At 43.1% G+C, this 23,952-nt stretch overlaps 1 protein-coding gene across 5 annotated transcripts in view; it reads right to left on the reverse strand.

Annotated features, from left to right (window-relative positions):
- Positions 1 to 201: 201 nt before the first annotated feature.
- Positions 202 to 23,952, reverse strand: part of LOC139387592 (FAST kinase domain-containing protein 3, mitochondrial-like) — a 36,658-nt gene continuing 12,907 nt past the window's right edge. For 3 of the 5 annotated variants that reach the window (XM_071133945.1, XM_071133943.1, XM_071133944.1), the window contains exons 3-12: positions 18,510 to 19,344; positions 17,899 to 18,214; positions 16,803 to 16,990; positions 14,899 to 15,047; positions 8,700 to 8,916; positions 8,227 to 8,386; positions 7,979 to 8,070; positions 4,714 to 5,341; positions 4,359 to 4,473; positions 208 to 4,081 (exon numbers count right to left, since the gene is read on the reverse strand). In XM_071133945.1, coding sequence (XP_070990046.1) covers positions 3,995 to 4,081; positions 4,359 to 4,473; positions 4,714 to 5,341; positions 7,979 to 8,070; positions 8,227 to 8,386; positions 8,700 to 8,916; positions 14,899 to 15,047; positions 16,803 to 16,990; positions 17,899 to 18,214; positions 18,510 to 19,302 — 2,745 coding nt within the window. In that variant the 5' untranslated portion in view covers positions 19,303 to 19,344 and the 3' untranslated portion in view covers positions 208 to 3,994. Of the gene's footprint in view, positions 4,082 to 4,358; positions 4,474 to 4,713; positions 5,342 to 7,978; positions 8,071 to 8,226; positions 8,387 to 8,699; positions 8,917 to 14,898; positions 15,048 to 16,802; positions 16,991 to 17,898; positions 18,215 to 18,509; positions 19,345 to 22,372; positions 22,541 to 23,952 lie in introns of those variants that run through there. The other 2 variants (XM_071133946.1, XM_071133942.1) reach the window with 2 other exon arrangements.

Raw genomic sequence — 23,952 nt, forward strand, 5'->3', positions numbered from 1 at the left:
GCAGTTTCAAACAGCTGAAAATATATTTCTCTATACTAGCTTGTTTTGTTAGGCAAACTCTTAGAATATTTGCAACCAGGAAATGGCAGAGTCCACCTTTAAATTCTGTTTTATCAATGTCAAAATTCAAAACTAAGTCATGCAATTTTCCATTGCTCATACTGTCGTTATGCAAAATGTACATAATTCACAAAACAAAAATGACATGTTGCTTTTGTTTTTATACAGACATATCAATATTTAAACAATCTCCAAACTTGTCTTTCCCCAGATATAATACACACATCCCCTGTACCAGGAGTGATACCAATAAATAAACACTCAACCACCTGTGCATAATGCATTTACAGTGTTTTGTAGACTTGCAACAAGCATTCAGAACAGCCATAAGATCATAAGGAATGATCCTTACGAATGCATTCATTAATATAAACCCTGTAATGTCGGTGTCCACAACATAAAAACATCCCCGTTATTTATGCATTGGATGTATCTCAATCCACCTGTGTCACACTTCCACATCTGCGGTGAAAGAGAGCTAGCGCCGTGTTTGTCAGACCATAAGACATCCTGAAAATCCATCTTCTCACACAATTGTCTGTGGCATCCGAACAGTTTGGCCTACATTCTATTATGAACCCTCTATGGAAAGATGACTCTCACGAACACGGCGGTTGTTTTTGTCTGAAGGGCCCCTGGTAACAGTTGAAAAAATGTATAGTGCCAAAAAAGAAAGGGGTTAGATACATGTAAACATTTTTAAAAACAAAAATCCTGATCTTTCACATAAGGGACAGACACTTCAGAACAAACTAACTTTAGATTTTTTTTTGGGTGGGAGCTAGCTGTTTCATGTAGTGAATGTTATACAATGCGTTTGCATGGGCTAAAAGTAGTAAGGCCCCATTTCTTTCTTCTATCAAATAATTTACTATTTTTTTTCATACTTCAAGGGGTCTTATAGTAAAATGATCCTTGGTATGACCTTAAAACAATTGCATTTAGCTTTGCCTGGGGAGTGTCAAGATGGAGGCACGGTGACTTCACAGTGCCCTCAGTCATCTAGTGTCAATATAAATCCTTGGCATTACCCTATTCTCTTCCTGATCGGCTACATAAACAGAGCAAAGACAAAACACCTAGTAATACAGGGGCGAAACCACAATTACAAATCCCATGAGCCATTTCTGCCTACCTAACAAAGTCCAAGTCTTTGGGGTCCTGTAAAAAGGTAATGGACTGTCTCTACAAATATTTGTGTCATTTTCAGCAAGTCCAGTATCAAACACCAATTTGTCCATGCAAACCACTGCACGACTTAACGCATTACCTCAATCATGCAAAACCTAGGTCAGGGTTCTATTTCAAATGCCACTGAGAAAACAAAAAGGTTCTCAGATTAGCTGTATTCACTTGTCTATTTCATAGCAATACACCTAATTTAACTAGACTGGTGTCTGGCAATTCCCCATTGTCAATGCAATGGTGGAAACTCACTTAAGGAATCACAAAGTCCTCTCTGAATGAAGTAATTAATTGAATGTCATAAGTAAAGTGTACCAAAGACAAAAAGAGACCAGGTAGAAAATAGATGCTCCAAAGTGCATTGCTTAGTTCTGGACAATGGAAAAGCCATTCTAGTGAAGACAAAAATATATAACACTTTTTTTTCTCATTAACTTAATTTATCCATCCTCATCCCTCATTTACAGACCATACGTTGCACACAAGTATTAGAAAACACAATGAAGAGGTCCCATTTGTTAGTCTCAATAAACCCCATGTCACTCAGTTACATTTGATCCGAATGAACAGTTGCGGTTCTGACGTCCGTAGCGAACCTATTACACAGTCCCAACATGCGTTACAACTGCAGTTCAATAAAACATTTATTTTATTTTAAAAAAGGGACTTCTTTTTTCATACACCACCAGAACATTGAACATCTCCGTATGACTATTATTATTATAATAATAATAATAATAATAATAACTTACTTCCCACTCGTTCACACCAAACCATGATCAAAACTAGAACTATAGAAATACGCTGGTCAAAACCTAAAATGAACACAACTATTTTGTCACGCTATTGTGATATATTAGAAATAGTCCGTAGATCAACAGCGCCTCTTCAACCTCAGGAGGCTGAAGAAATTTGGCTTGGCCCCTAAGACAACTACTAACTTCAACAGATGTTACCATTGAGAGCATCCTGTCGGGCTGTATCACCGCCTGGTACGGCAACTGCACCGTCCGCACCCACAAGGCTTTCCTGAGGGTGGTGCTGTGAGCCCACGCATCACCGTGGGCACACTGCCTGCCCTCCAGGACATCTACAGCAACCAGTGTCACAGGACCTCAGCCACCCAAGCCACGGCCTGTTTACCCCGCTACCATCTAAAAGGCGGAGACAGTACAGGTGCATCAAAGCTGGGACCGAGAGACTGAAAAACAGCTTCTACACTACATGACCAAAAGTATATGGACACCTGCCTGTTAAATATTGCATTCCAAAATCATGGGCATTAATATGGAGTTGGTCCCCCCTGGACACTGATGTTGGGCGATTAGGCCTGGCTTGCAGTCAGCATTCCAATTCATCCCAAAGGTATTCGATGAGGTTGAGGTAAGGGCTCTGCATAGGCCAGTCAAATTCTTCCACACCGATCTCAGCAAACCATTTCTGTATGAACCTTGCTTTGTGCACGAGGGCATTGTCAAAATAGGGAAGGGCCTTCCCCAAACTGTTGCCACACAATTGGAAGCACAGAATCGTCTTGAATGTCATCATATGCTTCAGCATTAACATTTCCCTCCACCGGAACTAAGGGGCCTAGCCCGAACTATGAAAAACCTCCCAAGACCATTATTCCTCCTCCACCAAACTTTACAGTTGGCACTATGTTTTGGGGTAGGTAACATTCTCCTGGTATCCGCCAAACTCAGATTTGTCTGTCAGACTGCCAGTTGGTGAAGCGTGATTCATCACTCCAGAGAACGATTTCCCCTACTCCAAAGTCCAATGGCAGGAAACTTTTCACCACTCCAGCCGACGATTGGCATTGCGCGTGGTGATCTTAGGCTTGTGTGTGGCTGCTCGGCCATGGAAACCCATTTCATTAAGCACCCGATGAACAGTTCTTGTGCAGACGTTGTTACCAGAGGCAGTTTGGAACTCGGTAGTGAGTGTTGAAACCAAGGACAGATGATTTTAACGCGCTACGCTCTTCAACGGTCCCATTCTATCAGCTTGTGTGACCTACCAATTTGCGGCTGAACCATTGTTGCTCCTAGACGTTTCCACTTCACAATAACAGCACTTACAGTTGACTGGGTCAGCTTTAGCAGGGCAGAAATTTGACGAACTGACTTGTTGGAAAGTCACTGAGCCCTTCACTAAGGCCATTCTACTGTCAATGTTCGTCTATGGAGATTGCATGACTGTGTGCTCGATTGTATACACCTTTCAGCAACAGGTGGGGCTGAGATAGCCAAATCCACTCATTGTGTCCACATACTTTTGTATATATGGTGTATTTTGGGGGGTTTCGGACTGACATTGCTCGTTCTAATATTTATTTTGTTCTTAATTCCTTTCTTTTAGATTTGCGTGTACCGTTTTTGTATTTTTAGGCATTACTGTACTGTTGAAGCTATGAACATAAGTATTTTGCTACACTTGCGATAACATTAGCAAATTATGTGTACGTGACCAATAAAATTAGATTTGAACCGTTGTGAAGTGACAATGACAAGATTGCATTGACAACAAGCGTGGCAACCTGACACTACACATGCCATCAACTGGGGACGTGACTGGTTGCAAATAGGCTGGCGCCATTTTGATAAGTTGCCAGAAACTCTTCCGTTTTAGACTTTGACCAGGGTTTGTCTTCCACCTCAAACAAAGCCCCCTTCCGCAATCCCACCAATAACCGTCCTATTCCAAGCCGCCAAAATGGCATACACTCGCGCACACAAGTCTTTTGTTGTCATAAGGGGACCTCCAGGAGCTTTTTGTGGAGGTACTGCTTCACCTCCTCTATACCATTCAGCTTCTCCAGTTCATGATAGGGCAGCTGTGGAATAGAGGAACAACAGAGGGAGTGAGGAAAAAGAGGAGAGAGGAACACAAGGAGGGATGTCAGTAACACTGTTAGTTTTATACTTATTGGGCAAAGCGGACCATTAGTAGACCAGTTGCCAATTCAAAAGCGTCATTGGATGATTGTAATGGAGGTAAAGGAATACTGACATTTGGTTGAAATGTGGTTGTAAGATGTTTAAAATGTGGTTTATAATTATATATATTTTTTAAATGTTGTTTTTAAGATGGTTTAAATGGTATGGGCTCACCTGCAGAATGACATATCCCAGGAGCAGCAGGTGACGGTCTCTCATGGCCCGGGAGCCCACCAGCACCTTAGAGTTGTGACAGTAGTGCCACTTGTCATTCACCGACATAACCACTCTGAAAGAAGAAAGGAAGTGGTATATAGCGATTAACAAATTATTTCTCATTTAGAAATAAATTCCTTATTCACACAAGTGGCAAAAGGTGGTAGAAAGATGGCAGACCTCCCAGCAAAACAGTCTTTCTTAAAGTTATTCGCTAACTTGCATTGCTCCACTGATGTATTATCAAGCATTTAGTTGTAGTATAAGGATAGAAATCTGACTGGACAGATTTGGGAATCCCATCAGCACTGACCTCTTGAGCTGCCGCTGGTCCCCAGCTCGATCAGCCGGGTGCAGTTGAAGTGGTGAGGTGGGCTTCACCTCCCCGTTTGCCTCATAGAATGCAGGAAGCTCGCAGTTGAGCCCCTGACTCGCCGGCCCCACCTGCACCCCTCCCTCGTCCTCCAGGATTTTTCCAATGGAGAATTGGAAGAGGGAATTGGGGGCAGCCGTGGCAGATCCCCCTACCCCGGAGGCCCCTGGATGTGCCAGGCTGTCTGAGGGAGGGCTGCTGAGCGTGGAGCTGTCTTGGCTCTCCAAAGAGTGCTCCTTGGCCAGGCTGTAGTAGTAATCGGCCGACGTGTAGTAAGAGTTGTAGTCCAGAGGGCACCCGCCGTTAGGGCCCGTCCTCTGGGCCGAGGAAGGGTTTGCTCCTCGCTGCATGTGGTAGGGCAGAAAGTTCACCGCATCGTCCCCCTCGACGGGTCGCTGGTCCCTCCCTACCTCTAGTGGGGCGAAGGGGGAGAACTTTTGAAAGTCTGAAGTGAGGGCTGTCACGGCTGCGGATCCTTCTGGGGTTTTGGGGGCCATACCTAGGGAGGTCCCTGCCCCTGTCCGGATAGGGAGAACTCGGCCAGAGCCATCAATCCACAGCAGGAAGTCTAAAAAGGAATGGGGATATCGAGGATTAGGGTTGCAACATTTAGGGTTGAAACTTTATTCCTCAAACTTTGAATTTAGGAAAAACTGGGAATTTTGTGAAAGTTTCCAGGATTCTACAACCCCAAAGAGATTAAAGTACTACATAATGATACACCATTGTGTGGTATCTTACAGTAGAGCCTGCATCAGGTTGGATATCAGCGGTTCCCCGCAGTTGACCTGCAAAAAAACTCTGCTGGTGGGTGAGAATGAAAACATTCTTTCAACCCGCGTGTCGGCTCGCAGTTTGAACAATTATATTGCGGGTCAGAAACATTTGAAAACAAGATAATGTTCCACAAACCCAGGAGCTTGTTGTGTTACAGAATGGAATTCACAACATCATGCGAGAGATGAGGCAGACATAGAGCTCTGGAAAAAATGAAGAGACCACTGCAAAATGATCAGTTTTTCTGGTTTGACTATTTATAGGTATGTGTTTGGGTAAAATGAACATTTCTGTTTTATTCTATAAACTACTGACAACATTTCTCCCAAATTCCAAATAGAAATATTGTCATTTAGAGCATTTATTTGCAGAAAATGACAACTGGTCAAAATAACAAAAAAGATAGTGTTGTCAGACCTCGAATAATGCAAAGAAAATAAGTTCCTATTCATTTTTAAACACAATACTAATGTTTTAACTTAGGAAGAGTTCAGAAATCAATATTTGATGGAATAACCCTGATTTTCAATACCCAGCTTTTATGAGTCTTGGCATGCTCTCCACCAGTCTTTCACATTGATGTTGGGTGACTTTATGCCACTCCTGGCGCAAGAATTCAAGCAGCTCGGCTTTTTTTGATGGCTTGAGACCATCCATCTTCCTCTTGATCACATTCCAGAGGTTTTCAATGGGGTTCAGGTCTGGAGACTGGGCTGACCATGACAGGGTCTTGATCTGGTGGTCCTCCATTCCACACCTTGATTGACCTGGCAACATTGCATCTTTTTTTGTTATTTTGACCAGTTGTCATTTTCTGCAAATATATGCTCTAAATGACAATATTTCTATTCGGAATTTGGGAGAAATGTTGTCAGTAGTTTATAGAATAAAACAAAAAATGTTAATTTTACCCAAACACAACTATAAATAGTAAAACCAGAGAAGTGGATAATTTTGCAGTGTTCTTACATTTTTTCCAGAGCTGTATACTGTAGGGCACAAGCGATGTACACAGTGAATCAGAGAACTGTCCATTATTCGTGTGGTGCTGAAAACATATATGTTTCATCCCCCCCCACATGAGAATACGTTGCCAAGCTTGGCCTACTTTTCCTGGCTAGCGTAGCTCACGTGAAAATGGCTAACGTAACTGGAGAAATAGAAAGGTTATGAAATACACTATAGTGGAAACAGGTGAGTGAAATCTCTGGTTTGGAAGGATTTTGGAGTCATTGTGGGCAAGGACAATAACCCAGTAGATGGATACACAGCCTGCAAAAAGTGCAAGCCCGTATTTGTTTACTATAGGCTAATTCAGTTTATCATCAGTGAATTATTATGTAAATTCAGGCTTTTGTTCATTTAGACCATAGGCTACGCAGGCCACATCAAGTTTATTTGCCAGCAACATAACACCCTGCATCCCACTGCTGGCTTGCCTCTGAAGCTAAGCATGGTTGGTCCTGGTTGGTCCCTGGATGGGAGACCAGATGCTGCTGGAAGTGGTGTGGAGGGCCAGTAGGTCTAAAAACATATCCCCAGGGTAGTGATTTAGGGAAATTGCCCTGTTTGGGGTGCAGTCTTTCAGATGTGGAGTTAAACAGATGTCCTGACTCTGTGGTCACTAAAGAGCACATGGTACTTATCGTAAGAGTAGGGGTATTAACCCCAATGTCCTGGCTAAATTCCCAATCTGGCCCTCATACTATCATGACCACTTAATCATCCCCAGCTTCCAATTGGCTCATTCATTCCCATCCTCTCCCCTGGTCGTTGCTGCAAATGAGAATGTGTTTTCAGTCAACTTAGTTGGTAAGATAAGGGTTAACTAAAAGTTTAAGTGCGGCTGGTAAAGATTTGAGTAAGGCTATAGCCTACAAAATACATGTATTTTTGCAGCCTATATTCGATTCTGGGAATTGTTTACTTAAGTTTCAATTAAACTATTTGATTATCATATTAAATGTTAATGTCTTGTTTTGTTGTTGGCTATAGGATTTCATTCGGTAAGAAAGCTAATTAGAACAAGCTTTTCCCCACAGAGCGATTCAAGTTGTCAATGTGCCGCATCTCATTGTGAAAATAAAAATATATTGTTCTTAGTTCATGCCATGGTTTCCTTTATCCCAATATTGATTCTACATGTAGACAAATTAATTAATGCAGGGAGAGGAAAAATAGCCTACTAGCCTAATCTAAAACAATTAAATAAAGTGTTATTTGGTGTGTCACGGATCAGCTCTCAGAACAATTCTATTTGGGTGGGTCGGGTTGTTGAGAAAAATCTGTCCTGGTGTCGGGTGGTGTTTGGAATTGATAAAGGCCGGCGTGGGGCAGGTGCGGCTCAAAAAAAAACTGACCCGTTGCAGGTCTCTATCTTACAGTGGCTGTTGGGTTTAACACACAATCTGGTGTTTGTTCAATGTACCTGTGTAATACCCAGGGGCCAGGACTTCATCTTGCTTGTAGCCATGCTCTCCAACCAATTGTCTGAGGGCTTCAGCTACAAGACCCTTGTAGCTGAAAAACACACACAAATACACTCATGTCAACCAGATACTTTTCATGCTTCACTTGGATTTGCAATGAAAGGGCAGACATAATTGAATAAAGAAAATAGATGACCATGCACCAACTAACAGTTGGTTAACCAATCACTCTAGGACTGCACCGTACCTGTATTTGCGGTTGACCTCATCAGCGGTCAGCGCATGGTCAAACATGAGCACCTTGTGCGTGTCCTGGAGCCGTGGACCGGTGTAGTCCTGGTACTCCAGTTCAACCGCTGCGTCCAACAGAGACAAGTAGCGAAGCACGATCAGAGCATAAGGACTGTCTACAAATGGGGGAAGAAGATCCACAGAAACAAAGACATGAGCGAGAGCAACTGTTTAAAATGGCGATCAATAAAATGAATCACATACAACTGACTGGGATTGAGTTGGGGTATGTGGGGGTACTATTCCACTTCATGCATCAGTTCATTTATGTGCGTGTTCATTAGTTGTTTATTAGGGGTCAGCTTGAGGTTTATTGTGTCTACTGAAAGGGGTAAGTCAAAAGACATGAAACACAGCTGTTCTTTGATGTTGCATGATCACTTTATGCGTGCGTGTGTGTGTGTGTGTGTGTGTGTGTGTGCCACTCACTGGTGACGTTGCTGATGAAGGCAGTGGAGAAGACCCTGTGCAGCACCAGGCCGGGAAAGTGGCCCAGCTGGAACAGGGACATAAGGATATTGACGGTGGCTAACGGGGAGCTCAGGGCCTTAAGCTCCAGCACCACCTCCAGCTTGGAGAAGAACTGGACCTTGTTGGACGGCAGGTAGTTCATCCGGCTGAAGGGGAACACCAGCTTCTGGATAACCTGTGGGGAAAAGAGAAAAGCCATTATCGTGATATTACCAAGTATCAATTTTTCCTGCGAAGAGACAATCATTAGATCATTTGTTTTGGTCCTGTCCGTATGTAGCTTGTTTTTGGTCGCAGGTTCAGGAATGTATGGAAAAATTGCAACATTTACCAGGAGCTAACTCGGCAAATAGCGGTGCTGGATGTTTTTAAAAAGTCAGTCAATCGATCAATAATATAATAATACTCTTAGCAAAACAATGTATCTTTAATTTACAGTCTGTAGAAACTGAGAATAGAAAGGTTCAGAAAGTTAGTGAAACATCACAGCAAAATATATGGCAAATAGTAATCAAAAAAGGATGGTCTTTATTGATAGAGGGGAGTTGTAGAGGGTAGCTGAAGGATGGGACTAAAAACAAACAAAAGATAACTATTGTAAAATATATTGTGTCTGTAAAATGTATATAGTATGTATAAACTGGATGTAGAAGCCTAAGTGGTGTTGTCCATTAGTTTACTCCAAACAGGGGAGGGGTGGTAGGGTTAGGGAAAAATAAAAGGAAAATATATAAAACAATTCATATTTTTATAGATAGACACACACACACAACACAACCGTTCAAAAGTTTGGGGTCACTTAGAAATGTCCTTGTTTTCCATGAAAACATACATGAAATGAGTTGCAAAATGAATAGGAAATACAGTCAAGATGTTGACATGGTTATAAATAATGATTTTTAATTGAAATAATAATTGTGTCCTTCAAACTTAGCTTTTGTCAAAGAATCCTCCAATTACAGCCTTGCAGATCTTTGGCATTCTAGTTGTCAATTTGTTGAGGTAATCTGAAGAGATTTCACCCCATGTTTCCTGAAGCACCTCCCACAAGTTGGATTGGCTTGATGGGCACTGCTTACATACCATACAGTCAAGCTGCTCCTCCCACAACAGCTAAATAGGGTTGAGACCCGGTGACTGTGCTGGCCACTCCATTATAGACAGAATACCAGCGGACTGCTTCTTCCCTAAATAGTTTTTGCATAGTTTGGAGCTGTGCTTTGGGTCATTGTCCTGTTGTAGGAGGAAATTGGCTCCAATTAAGCGCCGTCCAGTGGGTATGGCATGGCGTTGCAAAGTGGAGTGATACCTTCCTTCTTCAAGATACCTTTTACCCTGTACAAATCTCCCACTTTACCACCACCAAAGCACCCCCAGACCATCACATTGCCTCCACCATGCTTGACAGATGGCGTCAATCACTCCTCCAGCATCTTTGAATTTGTTTTGCGTCTCACGAATGTTCTTCTTTATGATCCGAACACCTCAAACTTCATCTGTCCATAACACTTTTTTCCAATCTTCCTCTGTCCAGTGTCTGTTCTTTTGCCCATCTTAATCTATTATTTTTATTGGCCAAGTCTGAGATAGGGCTTTTTCTTGAGACTGGTGTTTTGCGGGTACAATTTAATGAAGCTGCCAGTTGAGGACTTGTGAGGCGTCCGTTTCTCAAACTAGACATTCTAATGTACTTGTCCTCTTGCTCAGTTCTGCATCAGGGCCTCCCACTCTTTCTGTTCTGGTTAGAGCCACAATTATCAATTAGCCTTTTAAAATGATAAACTTAGATTAGCTAACACAACATGCCATTGGAACACAGGAGTGATGGTTGCTGATAATGGGCCTCTGTACGCTAATATAGATATTCTATTTTAAAAAATCTGCCGTTTACAACATTAACGTCTACACTGTATTTCTGATCAATTTGATGTTAATTTTAATGAACTTTTTTTTGTGCTTTTCTTTCAAAAACAAGGACATTTCTAAGTGAGCCCAAACTTTTGAATGCTAGTGTATATACAGAACTAGTCAAAAATCTGTACACATCTACTCATTCCAGTTTCCCCCCCCCCCCCCCTTTTCCCTCTATTTTCTACATTGTAGAATAATAGTGAAGACATCAAAACTCTGAAATAACATACGTAGTAGCAAACAAAAAAAAGTGTTAAACAAATCTAGAGATTCTTCAAAATAGCCACCCTTTGCCTTGATGACAGCTTTTCACACTCTTGGCATTCTCTCAACCAACTTCATGAGTCACCTGGAATGCATTTCAATTAACAGGTGAGCCTTGTTAAAACTTAATTTGTGGAATTCTTTACTTCTTTTCTAATGTGTTTGGATGCCAGGGAGGGGTGGACCCAGCCATGACTAAGCATCTTTCGTGTCAGCTACATAATAACTCGGAATTGTATGTAAGGGTTAGGCTGCTCGGGTTGACTAGTATCATTATTGCAGTAATTAATCGATATTAAATAAAGATGATTTTTTGATGAAATTACAAAAAGTCTCTCAGTATTCATTTCCACGACACCTGCTTGGGCCAAGAGACATGAGCACTAGACATTAAACTGGTGGAAATCTGTCCTTTGGTTTGAGATTTTTGGTTCCAACCGCCGTGTCTTTGTGAGATGCAGAGTAGGTGAACGGGTGATCTCCGCATGTGTGGTTCCCACCGTGAAGCATGGAAGAGGTGGTGTGATGGTGTGGGGGTGCTTTGCTGGTGACACTGTCAGTGATTTATTTAGAATTCAAGGCACACTAAACCAGCATGGATACCACAGCATTCTGCTCTGGGACAAATCTCTGAATGTCCTCGAGTGGCCCAGCCAAAGCCCGGACTTGAACCCGATCGAACATCTCTGGAGTGACCTGAAAATAGCCGTGCAGCAACGCTCTCCATCCAACCTGACAGAGCTTGAGAGGATATGCAGAGAAGAATGGGAGAAACTACCCAAATACAGGTGTGCCAAGCTTGTAGCGTCATACCCAAGAAGACTCAAGGCTGTAATCACTGTAAAAGGTCCTTCAACAAAGTACTTGAGTAAAGAGTCTGAATACTTATGTAAGTGTGATCCTGCAAAAATGTATGAAAACCTCTTTTTAAATTTTTTTTATGGGGTATTGTGTGTAGATTGATAAAAAAAACAATCTACACACAATACCGCATAATAATTTTAGAATAAGGCTGTAACGTAACAAAATATGGAAAAAGTCAAGGGGTCTGAATACTTTACGAATGCACTGTATAGGGGATTGGAAATTATGCAGACAGTTACATTGATAGAAGCCACAATCTGCAATATGAAAGCTACCCCTTAACTTAATTTGTGGAATACTAAGTATCACGATAAATGCTTTTATCAAACCCATAATGTAAATACACAACATGTATGTAGTGATTTGGCTACAACCATTGGGTGGCCAGACAGCTAGGGGGCAGCAGAGCCTATTGTGGAATGGGGAAATAATGTATTGTTAATTCTATGCTTTGAGAAATGTCAATAAAGCATAATTTATAGCTTTTACTATGGAGTAGCGTTCACTCTTTACAAGGTGTCAGAAGTTTGAGCCCACAATGTGTGTAAATAATAGGGATGTGTCAAATATCCAAATGGACATTTCTTCAGAAATATTAGTCAGTAGTTGTGTGGTTGTGGTCAGTAGTTGTGTGGTTGTTGTCAGTAGTTGTGTTTGTAATCAGTTGTTGTGGGTCAGTAGTTGAGGTCAGTAGTCATGTGGTTGTGGTCAGTAGTTATGTTCATTAGTTGTGTGGTCAGTAGTTGTGTGGTTCAGTAGTCATGGTCAATAGTTGTAGTTAGTAGTATGTGGTTGTTGTCAATGGTTGTGGTCAGTAGTCGTGTGGTTGTGGACAGTAGTTGTTGACAGTGGTCAGTAGTTTAATGGTCAGTGATTGTGGTAAGTAGTTGTGTCGTTCTGCTCAGTAGTTGAGTGGTTCAGTAGTGTGTGGTTGTTGTCAGTAGTTGTAGTCAGTAGGCATGGTCATTAGCGGTCAGTCGGTGTGTTTGTGGTCAGTAGATGGGTAGTTGTATTCGTGATCAGTTGTGTGGTCAGAAGATGGGTGGTCAGTAGTCGTAGTCAGTAGGTTAGGCCAGTAGCGGTGTGATCAGGATTTATGGTCTGTCGGTATGTGGTTGTGGTCAGTAGTTGTGGTCAGTTGTGTAGTTGTGGTTGGCAGTTGTGGTCAGCAGTTGTATTGTTGTTGTCAGTTCTGTGATCAGTAGTTGTTTGGTTGTGGTCAATAATCGTGGTCAGTAGTTGTGTGGTTGTGTTCAGTAAACACCTTATTTGTATCCAATTAGAGCAGCAGGATCAACGTACAGCCCGCCCTTTTCTTTACAGACAGGCAAAATTGCCAGTTATTTAGAGAATGGGGCATGTGCTTGAGCTGATCGATTTTTTAAACAGATTCACAAATCATGGGAATTTGTCAAGCTATAAAGAGTTTTCTCCCTCCGAGGCATGTGTTGCTAGGCAAACAGTTGCCTTGGCAGGCCTGCTCCCTCCACGGCTAAAGCCACTGTGAGGAACATGCTAACAAACATTTGTGCAATGAAGTTAAATGAATACTGCACTCTGACCCACAAAACTTTTTTGCTAGATTCATGATAGTGTTGTTGGGCAAAGCAAGGAAAGTAAACTTCAAACTTGATGTCATTTTATTGAAATTTGCAGCTGTTGTTGGTAAGTAATGAATCTGCTAGCTTCTGATATGACTTGGTGCATCTATAAAAGAAAGCAGTTGATGAGTTACTAAAGCAGCTTTATCTATTGATTGCTAGGAGCTATTCCTAATCTGTTTTCGGATTTGAAAAGCAAAGAAGTAGCGGAAGATTGTATATGCCCTACGTTTCTGACTTGTTGGGGGTGGTCAAAAACAGCAGTTTGGAAAAAGTTGGTAAAAAAAATGTGTTACTGTAAACAGCAGTATCGTTAGATGCGTAGCAGATATTTTTGTTCCTCAAACAGATTTGAAAAGCAGAGAAGTAGATGTTCTAACTTGTCGAGGTTGTTGGCAAAGTGGTCGAAGTAGCTGATTTGTGTCAAAAGTTGCATTTACAGGAAATGGAATGTTGGAAGTGATGTCACAATGGGGGCAATTTAGAATGTTGAAAAAAGTCCCATGAAAGTGAATGAAGATGGGCAAAAAAACTCAATCCAGACCAGTCAACACGTTTTAAAATTTGAACTGCATTTCTAGCTTAAACGGTGTTAGAGGAGTTGAATGTAAAAGAATAATAAGTAGTATGTATAAGATTTAAGTGGGGACTGTTGTTTCGCAAGCCCCACAATAATAATAATAATGAGTATGTAAGAAATCTATAGTTCTGCATTGATGACATACAAATGATATTCAAATTATTAATTTAATAAAACAACTATCTTTTCTATGTAGTTTCTATGATGTGCGCCCCATAAAAAGGCAGCCTTCACATCTGTAGATTGTTCATGTTAGCCAATGAAAGCATTAAAGAGGCTGAGTGTGTAGCAAGTGGAGTGAAAGTTCACTAACGCAATGCAAGATGGAATAAAATGAGGGAATTAAACATTTGCGAAATGAGAAGGAGTAGGCTACAATGAGCAACCAACAGGTAAGCTGTTGTTTTATCTGAATGGGGTTGGGGAGAAAGCGCAGCATGTAGCCTCAATTAGCCTAGCTAGCTTAGCTTCTCTGGGCAACTCCAGTTAAGACAGGCACTGTTATATGGGATAATAAATAACATTGTGACTGCTACAATTTAGCTAGCCTTGGTTATAGTTGCCGTGGCTACTGCGTCTCTCTCTCTTTCGGTCTGCTCGCTCCTGCACACACCGGCCCCTCGGCAGTGGCAGTCTCTTTCCCTCACGCAGCAGTGCTCAGGTTAAAAACACAAGTAAAAAAAAAACTACATGTATTTAGCAAGTATCCGGATATCGGACAATGTTACTATTCGAATAGTGAAATGATTTCAAACCCCCATCCCTAGTAAATAACCAACATTTCAGGTGTAATAATAGCCATTCATAAAAAAACAGTATGCCCAATAATAAGCAGCAATAAACAGATAGAGTACGCCCACAGTCGCAACACCGGAGTTGCTCAACAGTGGTTTAAATGTATGACAGAGATTTTCTAGAGATGAGTGGGCCTCCTTACCTTGCTGTCCAGGTATTCGCCCTTTTTGACCAGAAAATCAGCGATGGTGTCAAGAAGTCGAACCTCTCTGAGCCGGTGGCGGGCAATGTATTTGGCAATGAGGGCCATGGTGAATGGGGTTATACTGTCCACTTTTTCAGGCAGTTGCTCTATCGAGAAAAGAGCAGACTTATCTTGGAAATTATAGAATAATATAATATAGACAGTATATCACAAAAGTGAGTACACCCCTCACATTTTTGTAAATATTTGAGTATATCTTTTCATGTGACAACATTGAAGAAATGACACTTTGCTACAATGTAAAGTAGTGAGTGTACAGCTTGTATAACAGTGTACATTTGCTGTCCCCTCAAAATAACTCAACACACAGCAATTAATGTCTAAACCGCTGGCAACAAAAGTGAGTACACCCCTAAGTGAAAAGGTCAAAATTGGGCCCAATTAGCCATTTTCCCTCCCCGGTGTCATGTGACTCATTAGTGTTACAAGGTCTCAGGTGTGAATGGGGAGCAGGTGTGTTAAATTTGGTGTCATCGCTCTCACACTCCCTTATACTGACTGGTCACTGGAAGTTCAACATGGCACCTCATAGCAAAGAACTCTCTGAGGATCTGAAAAAAAAGAATTGTTGCTCTACATAAAGATGGCCTGGGCTATAAGAAGATTGCCAAGACCCTGAAACTGAGCTGCAGCACGGTGGCCAAGACCATACAGCGGTTTAACTGGACAGGTTCCACTCAGAACAGGCCTCGCCATGGTCGACCAAAGAAGTTGAGTGCATGTGCTCAGCGTCATATCCAGAGGTTGTCTTTGGGAAATAGATGTATGAGTGCTGCCAGCATTGCTGCAGAGGTTGAAGGGGTGGGGTGTCTGTCTGGCCTGTCAGTGCTCAGACCATACGCCATACACTGCATCAAATTGGTCTGCATGGCTGTCATCCCAGAAGGAAGCCTCTTCTAAAGATGATGCACAAGAAAGCCCGCAAACAGTTTGCTGAAGACAAGCAGACTAAGGACATGGATTACTGGAACCATGTCCTGTTGTCTGACGAGACCAAGATAAACTTATTTGGTTCAGATGGTGTCAAGCGTGTGTGGCGGCAACCAGGTGAGGAGTACAAAGACAAGTGTGTCTTGCCTACAGTCAAACATGGTGGTGGGAGTGTCATGGTCTGGGGCTGCATGAGTGCTGCCGGCACTGGGGAGCTACAGTTCATTGAGGGAACCATGAATGCCAACATGTACTGTTACATACTGAAGCAGAGCATGATCCCCTCCCTTTCGGAGACTGGGCCGCAGGCCAGTATTCCAACATGATAACGACCCCAAACACACCTCCAAGACAACCACTGCCTTGCTAAAGAAGCTGAAGGTAGGGTGATGGACTGGCCAAGCATGTCTCCAGATCTAAACCCTATTGAGCATCTGTGGGGCATCCTCAAACGGAAGGTGGAGGAGTGCAAGATCTCTAACAGCTCCGTGATGTCGTCATGGAGGAGTGGAAAAGGACTCCAGTGGCAACTTGGCAACTCTGGTGAACTCCATGCCCAAGAGAGTTAAGGCAGTGCTGGAAAATGATGGTGGCCACACAAAATATTGACACTTTGGGCCCAATTTGGACATTTTCACTTTTGTTGCCAGCGGTTTAGACATTAAATGGAGGTGTGTTGAGTTATTTTGAGGGAACAGCACATTTACACTGTTATACAAGCTGTACACTCACTACTTTACATTGTAGCAAAGTGTCATTTCTTCAGTGTTGTCACATGAAAAGATATACTCAAATATTTACAAAATGTGAGGGGTGTACTCACTTATGTGATATAATGTATGTAGAAATCGACAGATTAAACAGCTGCCAGATAATGGCAGAGGAGGGGAAGAGAGGAAAGGAAAACTCACCAGCCAGGCTGCACACAAACCTCTCCTGCCTGTTCTGGTAGAAGAGGTGCGAGCTGAAGATGAGCTCTAGGCTCTTGTTGCTAGCTTCACGTGCACACACAGCCAGCATCTCATCCAGCAGCGCCATCTCCTGGTCGCGCACACCACTTACGCTAGCCAGTGTGTGTTTGACCAGTCGCAGGATCTTCCTGTTGGTAGGTAGAGCGGACAATGGTGGTTGTTACTAAATGGAGTACAGCTACAAGTGGAAGTTAATTTTCGTAGCTGGTTAAGAGAGCATTTTAACTAGCCCTAACCGTAACCTAATTCTCATAACCTGCTGCGAAAAAGTCACTTCCGGTCTTAGCTGTATATCACCTAGTCAAAACTGACAATGGTGGAATTTGGAATCATGTCAATTATGTCAATCATGTCAATCAAGTCAATTATTGTGATAAAAGCGGTTATCAAGATTTGACCAAGTATGACGATTAAAGCCATTATCGCGATATCGCCAAGTATCGCGATAACTGCTTTATCACAATAATTTGTATATATATATTTTTTTTCACCTTTATTTAACCAGGTAAGCTAGTTGAGAACAAGTTGTCATTTACAATTGCGACCTGGCCAAGATAAAGCAAAGCAGTGCGACAGAAATAACAACACAGAGTTACATGGAATAACCAAGCCTACAGTCAGTCAGTCAGTCAATACAATAGAAAAAAAAAAAAAAAGTCTATATACAGTGTGTGCAAATGGCATGAGGAGGTATGGCAATAAATAGGCCATAGTAGCAAAGTAATTACAATTTAGCAGATTAACACTGGAGTGATAGATGAGCAGATGATGGTGTGTAAGTAGTGATACTGGTAGTGATAACTCATCACGCTAGACCTGTGTCGTGTTCAGTAAACAAAAATGGCATGTCTCCATTGATTTCCTATCGAAAGCAACCCAGTTGTACTTCATAACCCTGCATTACCTCTACTTGGATGGCTAGTAATGAATTATGAATGGACCTCTTACAAACAAGATAACCCAATATAACATGTAAAGTTGTATACATTTGTCTATATTACCCTAAACGGGTAATTAACCATCATACCAAACCTACCTGTTGGCCAGAAGCTGCTCTGGGTTGGGGCGTACATTGGAGACGTTCCCGGACGTCGTAGTGTCGGTGGGTTGCAGCGAGTGCCACTTGAGCCGGTAGTAGGAGAGTAGCAGAAAGAGGGTCTGCGGGTGGCGCTCCCGCTCCAGGTTCTTCTCCAAGCCTGCGAGGCAGGCCTCGGTCAGGGGGTGCTGGCTGCTGGGGTGCAGCTTCATGCTGGAGCTGAACACCATGGAGACATCCTTCTGGTTGAACTGGTCCAGCCGCGACTGTGACTCTGCCTCCAGCACCTGCACCACCTGCGAGTCGCTGGGAAGGCCTAGAGGAGGAGATGGGATGTTCAGGGAGTTTTTAGTTTACTTCATTTCGTTATAAGGAATATAGTCCGTTTTATATATCAGAATATTGCATTCAGGGTTATGTATAATAATTCCTTTCATATCCATAAGAAAACAATTGAAAGCACGTATAAACTAGTAATTAGAAATTAAAGTAGTAATTGCCATTTCACTATGTTCATGTCTCATTCATAATATCAAATGCATAAAAACGATGATTAACCTGCACTAGCAATATTACTTTCAAACTGCCTCCATGCGACCACCTAGCCTCACCTAGTGCAGCCACAGCGTACAGGCAGTTGACGATGCTGAAGTTGTCGAACTTGACACAGTCGCTCACGATGGCGTTGCACAGTGTCTGGAAGTCCTGGTGCTCCAGGATCTGTCTGCCTTCGTTCTCAGCTCCTCCACCGGCTCTGGGAACCAGGGCTGCCTCCGAGTCACCACCGCCCCCTCCTGCAGCCCCGGCCTGTAGTAGCTGGCCGATCTTCTGCAGGGCGATGGGGTAGTGGTTGTGCGAGATCTTGCCCGGGTTCTGAGTCACCCAGCGCAGCACCTCGTCGCCCCGACGCGAGCGCTCTATTAGCCTCTTCATGGTGAAGAAGGTGTCGTAGCTCATCTTCTCGTGGATGAAGTTCCACGTCTTCTTCTTGTTGCCAGCGGCGCCAACAGTGGCGTGGTGGTGCAGGTGGGCGTACAGGGGGATGGGGGGAGGCAGAGGAGGGGGGGCCAGGTGCGGGTGGTAGTGCTGCTGGTGGTGGTGACTGTGGAAGTGGGGCCCACGGTGAGGGTCAGGGCGCCCCTGGTAGAGGGGCGGGTAGCTGGGGGTTGGAGTGTGCACGTGGTGGGGGTGGTGGTTCTCCAGCATGGGCAGCCCTCTATCCCCCAGGCCCGGCCAGTGCCCTGGCTTTCCCCCTCCTCCACCTCCTGAGCTGTACAGGCGGGTAGCATACATGCCGGCGAGAGCAAGGACACTAGTGCGGCAGGCGTGTCGTGGGTAGAGGGGCGAGGGGATGATGATGCTGCCGCAGCTCAGGAGGCCCGGGCCGGAGTGCAGCCACAGCATAGTACACGGGCTAGTCCACCGCTGGGGCACTGCACACTACACCTACAGGGAGAAAGGAAGGGACAGAGAGAGGAGAGAAGATGGAACGAATAGGCTAAATAAAACACTCCAGTTTAGAATGTGTGAGAATCCCTGGAGGGTCACAAAGTACATGTACACACTAGGGGTGAAATTGGGATACTTGAGTATTTTGGGTAATTTCCTACTTAACCAGAGTCAGACCAACTCATGTATACCATTTTTTGGTCTGTGTGCAGTTTAAAGGAGGTTGGAGGTTGAAGGTAGTATATCATTAACTTAATGCAATTTCTGGAAATCTATAGGTATCTACTAGCCAGCTCCTCTCAAAAGAAGGGAAATAGACCCAACTAGTCCAAAGCTGGGTGGTTAATAATTTATTGTCTTAAAGCTATACCTATAGCGCATTCGGAAAGTATTCAGACCCCTTGACTTTTTCCACATTTTGTTACGTTACAGCCTTATTCTAAAATTAATTCAATAAAAAAAATTGTTCTCATCAATCTACACAAAACACCCAATAACAAAAAAGCAAAAGCAGGTTTTTATACATTGGAGTCCACCTATGGTAAATTCAATTGATTGGACATGATTTGGAAAGGCACACACCTGTCTACAGTATATAAGGTCCCACATTTGATAGTGCATGTCAGAGAAAAAACCAAGCCATGAGAATGAATGAATGAATGGTCTGTAGAGCTCCGAGACAGGATTGTGTCAAGACACAGATCTGGGGAATTTCTGCAGCATTGAAGGTCCCCAAGAACACAGTGGCCTCCATTATTCTTAAAAATGGAAGAAGTTTGGAACCACCAACACTCTTCCTAGAGCTGGCCGCCCAGTCAAACTGAGCAATCGGGGGAGAAGGTCAGGGAGGTGACTAAGAACCCGATATTCACTCTGACAGCACTACAAAGTTCTCTGTGAAGATGGGAGAACCTTCCAGAAGGACAACCATCTTTGCAGCACTCCCCCAATCAGGCATTTATGGTATAGTGGCCAGACGGAAGCCACTACAGCCCGCATGGAGTTTGCCAAAAGGCACCTAAAGGACTCTCAGACCATGAAAAACAAGATTCTCTGGTCTGATGAAATCAAGATTGAACTATTTGGCCTGAGTGCCAAATGTCACGTCTGGAGGAAATCTGGCACCATACCTATGTTGAAAGGGATGGTGCCAGCAGCATCATGCTGTCGGGATGTTTCTCAGCAGCAGGGACTGGAAGACTAGTCAGAATTGAGGCAAAGATGAACAGAGCAAAGTACAGAGAGATCCTTGATGAAAACCTGCTCTAGAGCGCTCAGGACCTCGGAAGGTGAAACTTCGCCCCAATCTAACAGGACAACAACCCTAAGCACACAGCCAAATACCACGCAGGAGAGCCTTTGGGACAAGTCTCTGAATGATCTTGAGTGGCCCAGCCAAAGCACAGACTTAAACCGGATCAAACATCTCTGGAGTGACCTGAAAATAGCTGTGCAGCACGCTCTCCATCCAACCTGACAGAGCTTGAGGATCTGCAGAGAATGGGAGAAACTCCACAAATACAGGTGTGTCAAGCTTGTAGCGTCATACTCAAGGCAGTTTTTTAAATTAAGTTTGCAAAAATACAAATAAAATGCATAGATTGTGCAGATTGATGAGGTGGAAAAAACAACTTAATCCATTTTCGAATAAGGCTGTAACGTAACTAAAGGGATCTGAATACTTTCCGAATACATTGTAGTAATTCATATATAATAAATTAGTTAATTTTACTGATAATCGTAAGAAACGAGATTCTATCAACTTCCTCATTTACGGACTACTTTGGGTTCTGCCTGCGCTCTCTTCTGCCGAGACTTGGTGTGGTTTCGTAAACAACTCCCAGGATGCAGCCAGCTGTTGCGTACTCTAGTAACTTGCTTATTGGCAAATCATCATCATCACAGTTAATGAATAATGTCAGACTTTGTGGTAGAAGAATAGCTTTTTTTATTCAGAGCCATATTTATTTAAGCCAGAATTTACTGAAGAGTACTTGTGTAGTTAGACGCTGAGCGAGCACAGAGGGGGGCTGAATCAGCGGGAGCCGGTCTAAGGGGGATTGATGGTACAACTGCTTGTGCTGCACAGTGGGACTTGTTACTGCCATCGATTAGGGCCCTTGATATCTACGGCGTAGAAGGCAGCGCACCCAGATTGCTTTTGTTACACAGAGGACTTTTCTGCGCTCATCAATCATGGAGTAATAGATACCTTCTTTGTCCCCAAAAATTAACTGGAAGCAGCAGCAGCCCATACCTGCTGGTCCAAATGGATATGTAAAATAAGGGCTGCGTTACGTGTAGGTTTACCCTGGCAAGGGGTTTTGATAACCGTGTAAATCTCTCTCCGACAACGTGACTTATCAGTATATTCACCCCTCAAAATGAAACGCTAATTAGCTGCTAATGTGGCTATCATAAAGCACTGCAAATGCCATGAGCTGGACGAGAGTGCCGAATCGAGGCAAAGATAAGAACCCCTGGATTATCTATCAAATGTTAGCTAAATGAAGTAATTAGGGCTGTCAAACGATAAAAATAATTAAATCGCATTAAAATTCTGCAGTTAAATCGCACATTTTTTATTTGCTCAAATTTGGTGCTAAATAAAGATTTTTCCATTTAAAAAAAAAAGCTGTGTATTGAGTTATAGACATGTAGGGCCTGAATCCCAAAAATTGTTCTGTATCAGAATGTTTTTAATGGCATATTCACCATAAACAAGTTAAGCAACACAAAAGTACTGTAACTTACTAATGCTCCCAGTAGGCCTACAAATGCTCCCTAATAAATTCTCAAGAAAAAAAATAACTGGGTCTATGGATACAAAGACCATAAACTTGTCCAATGAATTCAACAGAACATAAACCTGTGACCATACACTTCAGTCGTCCTATTTATTTTCATTGAGCCAGTTGCATAGACATTTTCAGATGATAGAACTGCTCTCGTCTTTGGCGGGATACGCCCAGAAAGTGAAAACAACCTCTCACAAGGTACTGACATAGCAGGAGATGCCAGGTACCTTCGTGGAGATGCCAGGTAACTCAGAAGCAGCTTTCTTCTTTAGCGGGTCTGACTGTTGCTTTATCAAGTTGCTGTGCAGGCCTCTCTTCCTTCAGCAAGTTTCTGACCAAAGCCCACACCTCACCCCTCTCAGGTCTAGGAAGGCACTTCAGGTTCTTAAAACCTTCGGTCGAGTGCTGTGGCGATCTCCAGCCATGTGAGGTTGGTGTTTCTCCAGGTCTGTTGTGAATGTCAGCTTAAATCTTACCATGTAGGCAGTGTCATTTCCATCACTTGAAGGAGATGACATAGAGCAGGCAACACCACCGAGCAGGAAAAGTACTACTCTCTTCCCAGAAGTAAAGTCAAGTACCTGCATCTCTCTCTCTCTCTCTCTCTCTCTCTCTCTCTCTCTCTCTCTCTCTCTCTCTCTCTCTCTCTCTCTCTCTCTCTCTCTCTCTCTCTCTCTCTCTCTCTCTCTCTCTCTCTCTCTCTCTCTCTCTCTCTCTCTCTCTCTCTCTCTCTCTCTCTCTCTCTCTCTCTCTCTCTCTCTCTCTCTCTCTCTCTCTCTCTCTCTCTCTCTCTCTCTCTCTCTCTCTCTCTCTCTCTCTCTCTCTCTCTCTCTCTCTCTCTCTCTCTCTCTCTCTCTCTCTCTCGCGTTGGACTAGTAACCGAAAGCAACTTCAAATCCCCGAGCTGACATGGTACAAATCTGTTGTTCTACCCCTGAACAGGCAGTTAACCCACTGTTCCTAGGCCGTCATTGAAAATAAGAATTTGTTCTTAACTGACTTGCCTAGTTAAATAAAGGTAAAATAAATTCACATTTAAACACACACACATCTTATTATAACACTAATAGTGAGATAAAGAATATTACCTGCAGGGCTTCAGTAGTGCTTCTGCAGTTTAGCTGTGGTTGGCATGGCATTTACAATTTCTAGAGTGGAATTCCATCTTGTTGTAACATCTTGTGTGAGTGACTCCTTTAGCACATTTGCAACTTGCTGTTGTCCTAGATCTGCAGCGTTTGGTGCGCTGTGTTTGAAATGCCCAACAATTTTTCGGCATTTGGCTAGGGTATTGTCGAACCCGCTGTTCTGTAGGAACACCGATGGACCTTTGGAGACTTAACACCTGTCCTGCACTGCGCACAAAAGCCAGATGTCTCGCAGCTGCAATCATGTTCCGTGCAAACTGTGGTTACATTGTTTTCAATGTTCCACTGCTTTGCTATATCCATGAAATGCCGGGCGCACATTTCAGCATAGTGCCTTGGTCTTCATTACCAGATTTCATTGATGTGGTTCGCAGTAACCCCAAAGTAGTTGTGATTACTGTGGTCTCTGTGAGAGCAACAGCCCATTTATGTTTCAACACCCCTGCTTTCAAAGCCCTCTAGCTTTCATACAGCTTGTGTATTCTTGTAACGATGGAAGCTCTCGAGGGGAAGTCATAAATTGAGTCGTTCGATGCTATCCGAATGCTATCCGAATGGCACCTCCACTGTGGGGCTCTATAATGCCCAGGTAAAAAAAATATATATAAAATAATCAGAGCAAACTACTGTGGGATTCTGTGTTTTACATTATAGCCATT

Source organism: Oncorhynchus clarkii, chromosome 28 (genome assembly GCF_045791955.1).
Source record: "Oncorhynchus clarkii lewisi isolate Uvic-CL-2024 chromosome 28, UVic_Ocla_1.0, whole genome shotgun sequence".
NCBI classification, from domain to species: Eukaryota; Metazoa; Chordata; class Actinopteri; order Salmoniformes; family Salmonidae; genus Oncorhynchus; species Oncorhynchus clarkii.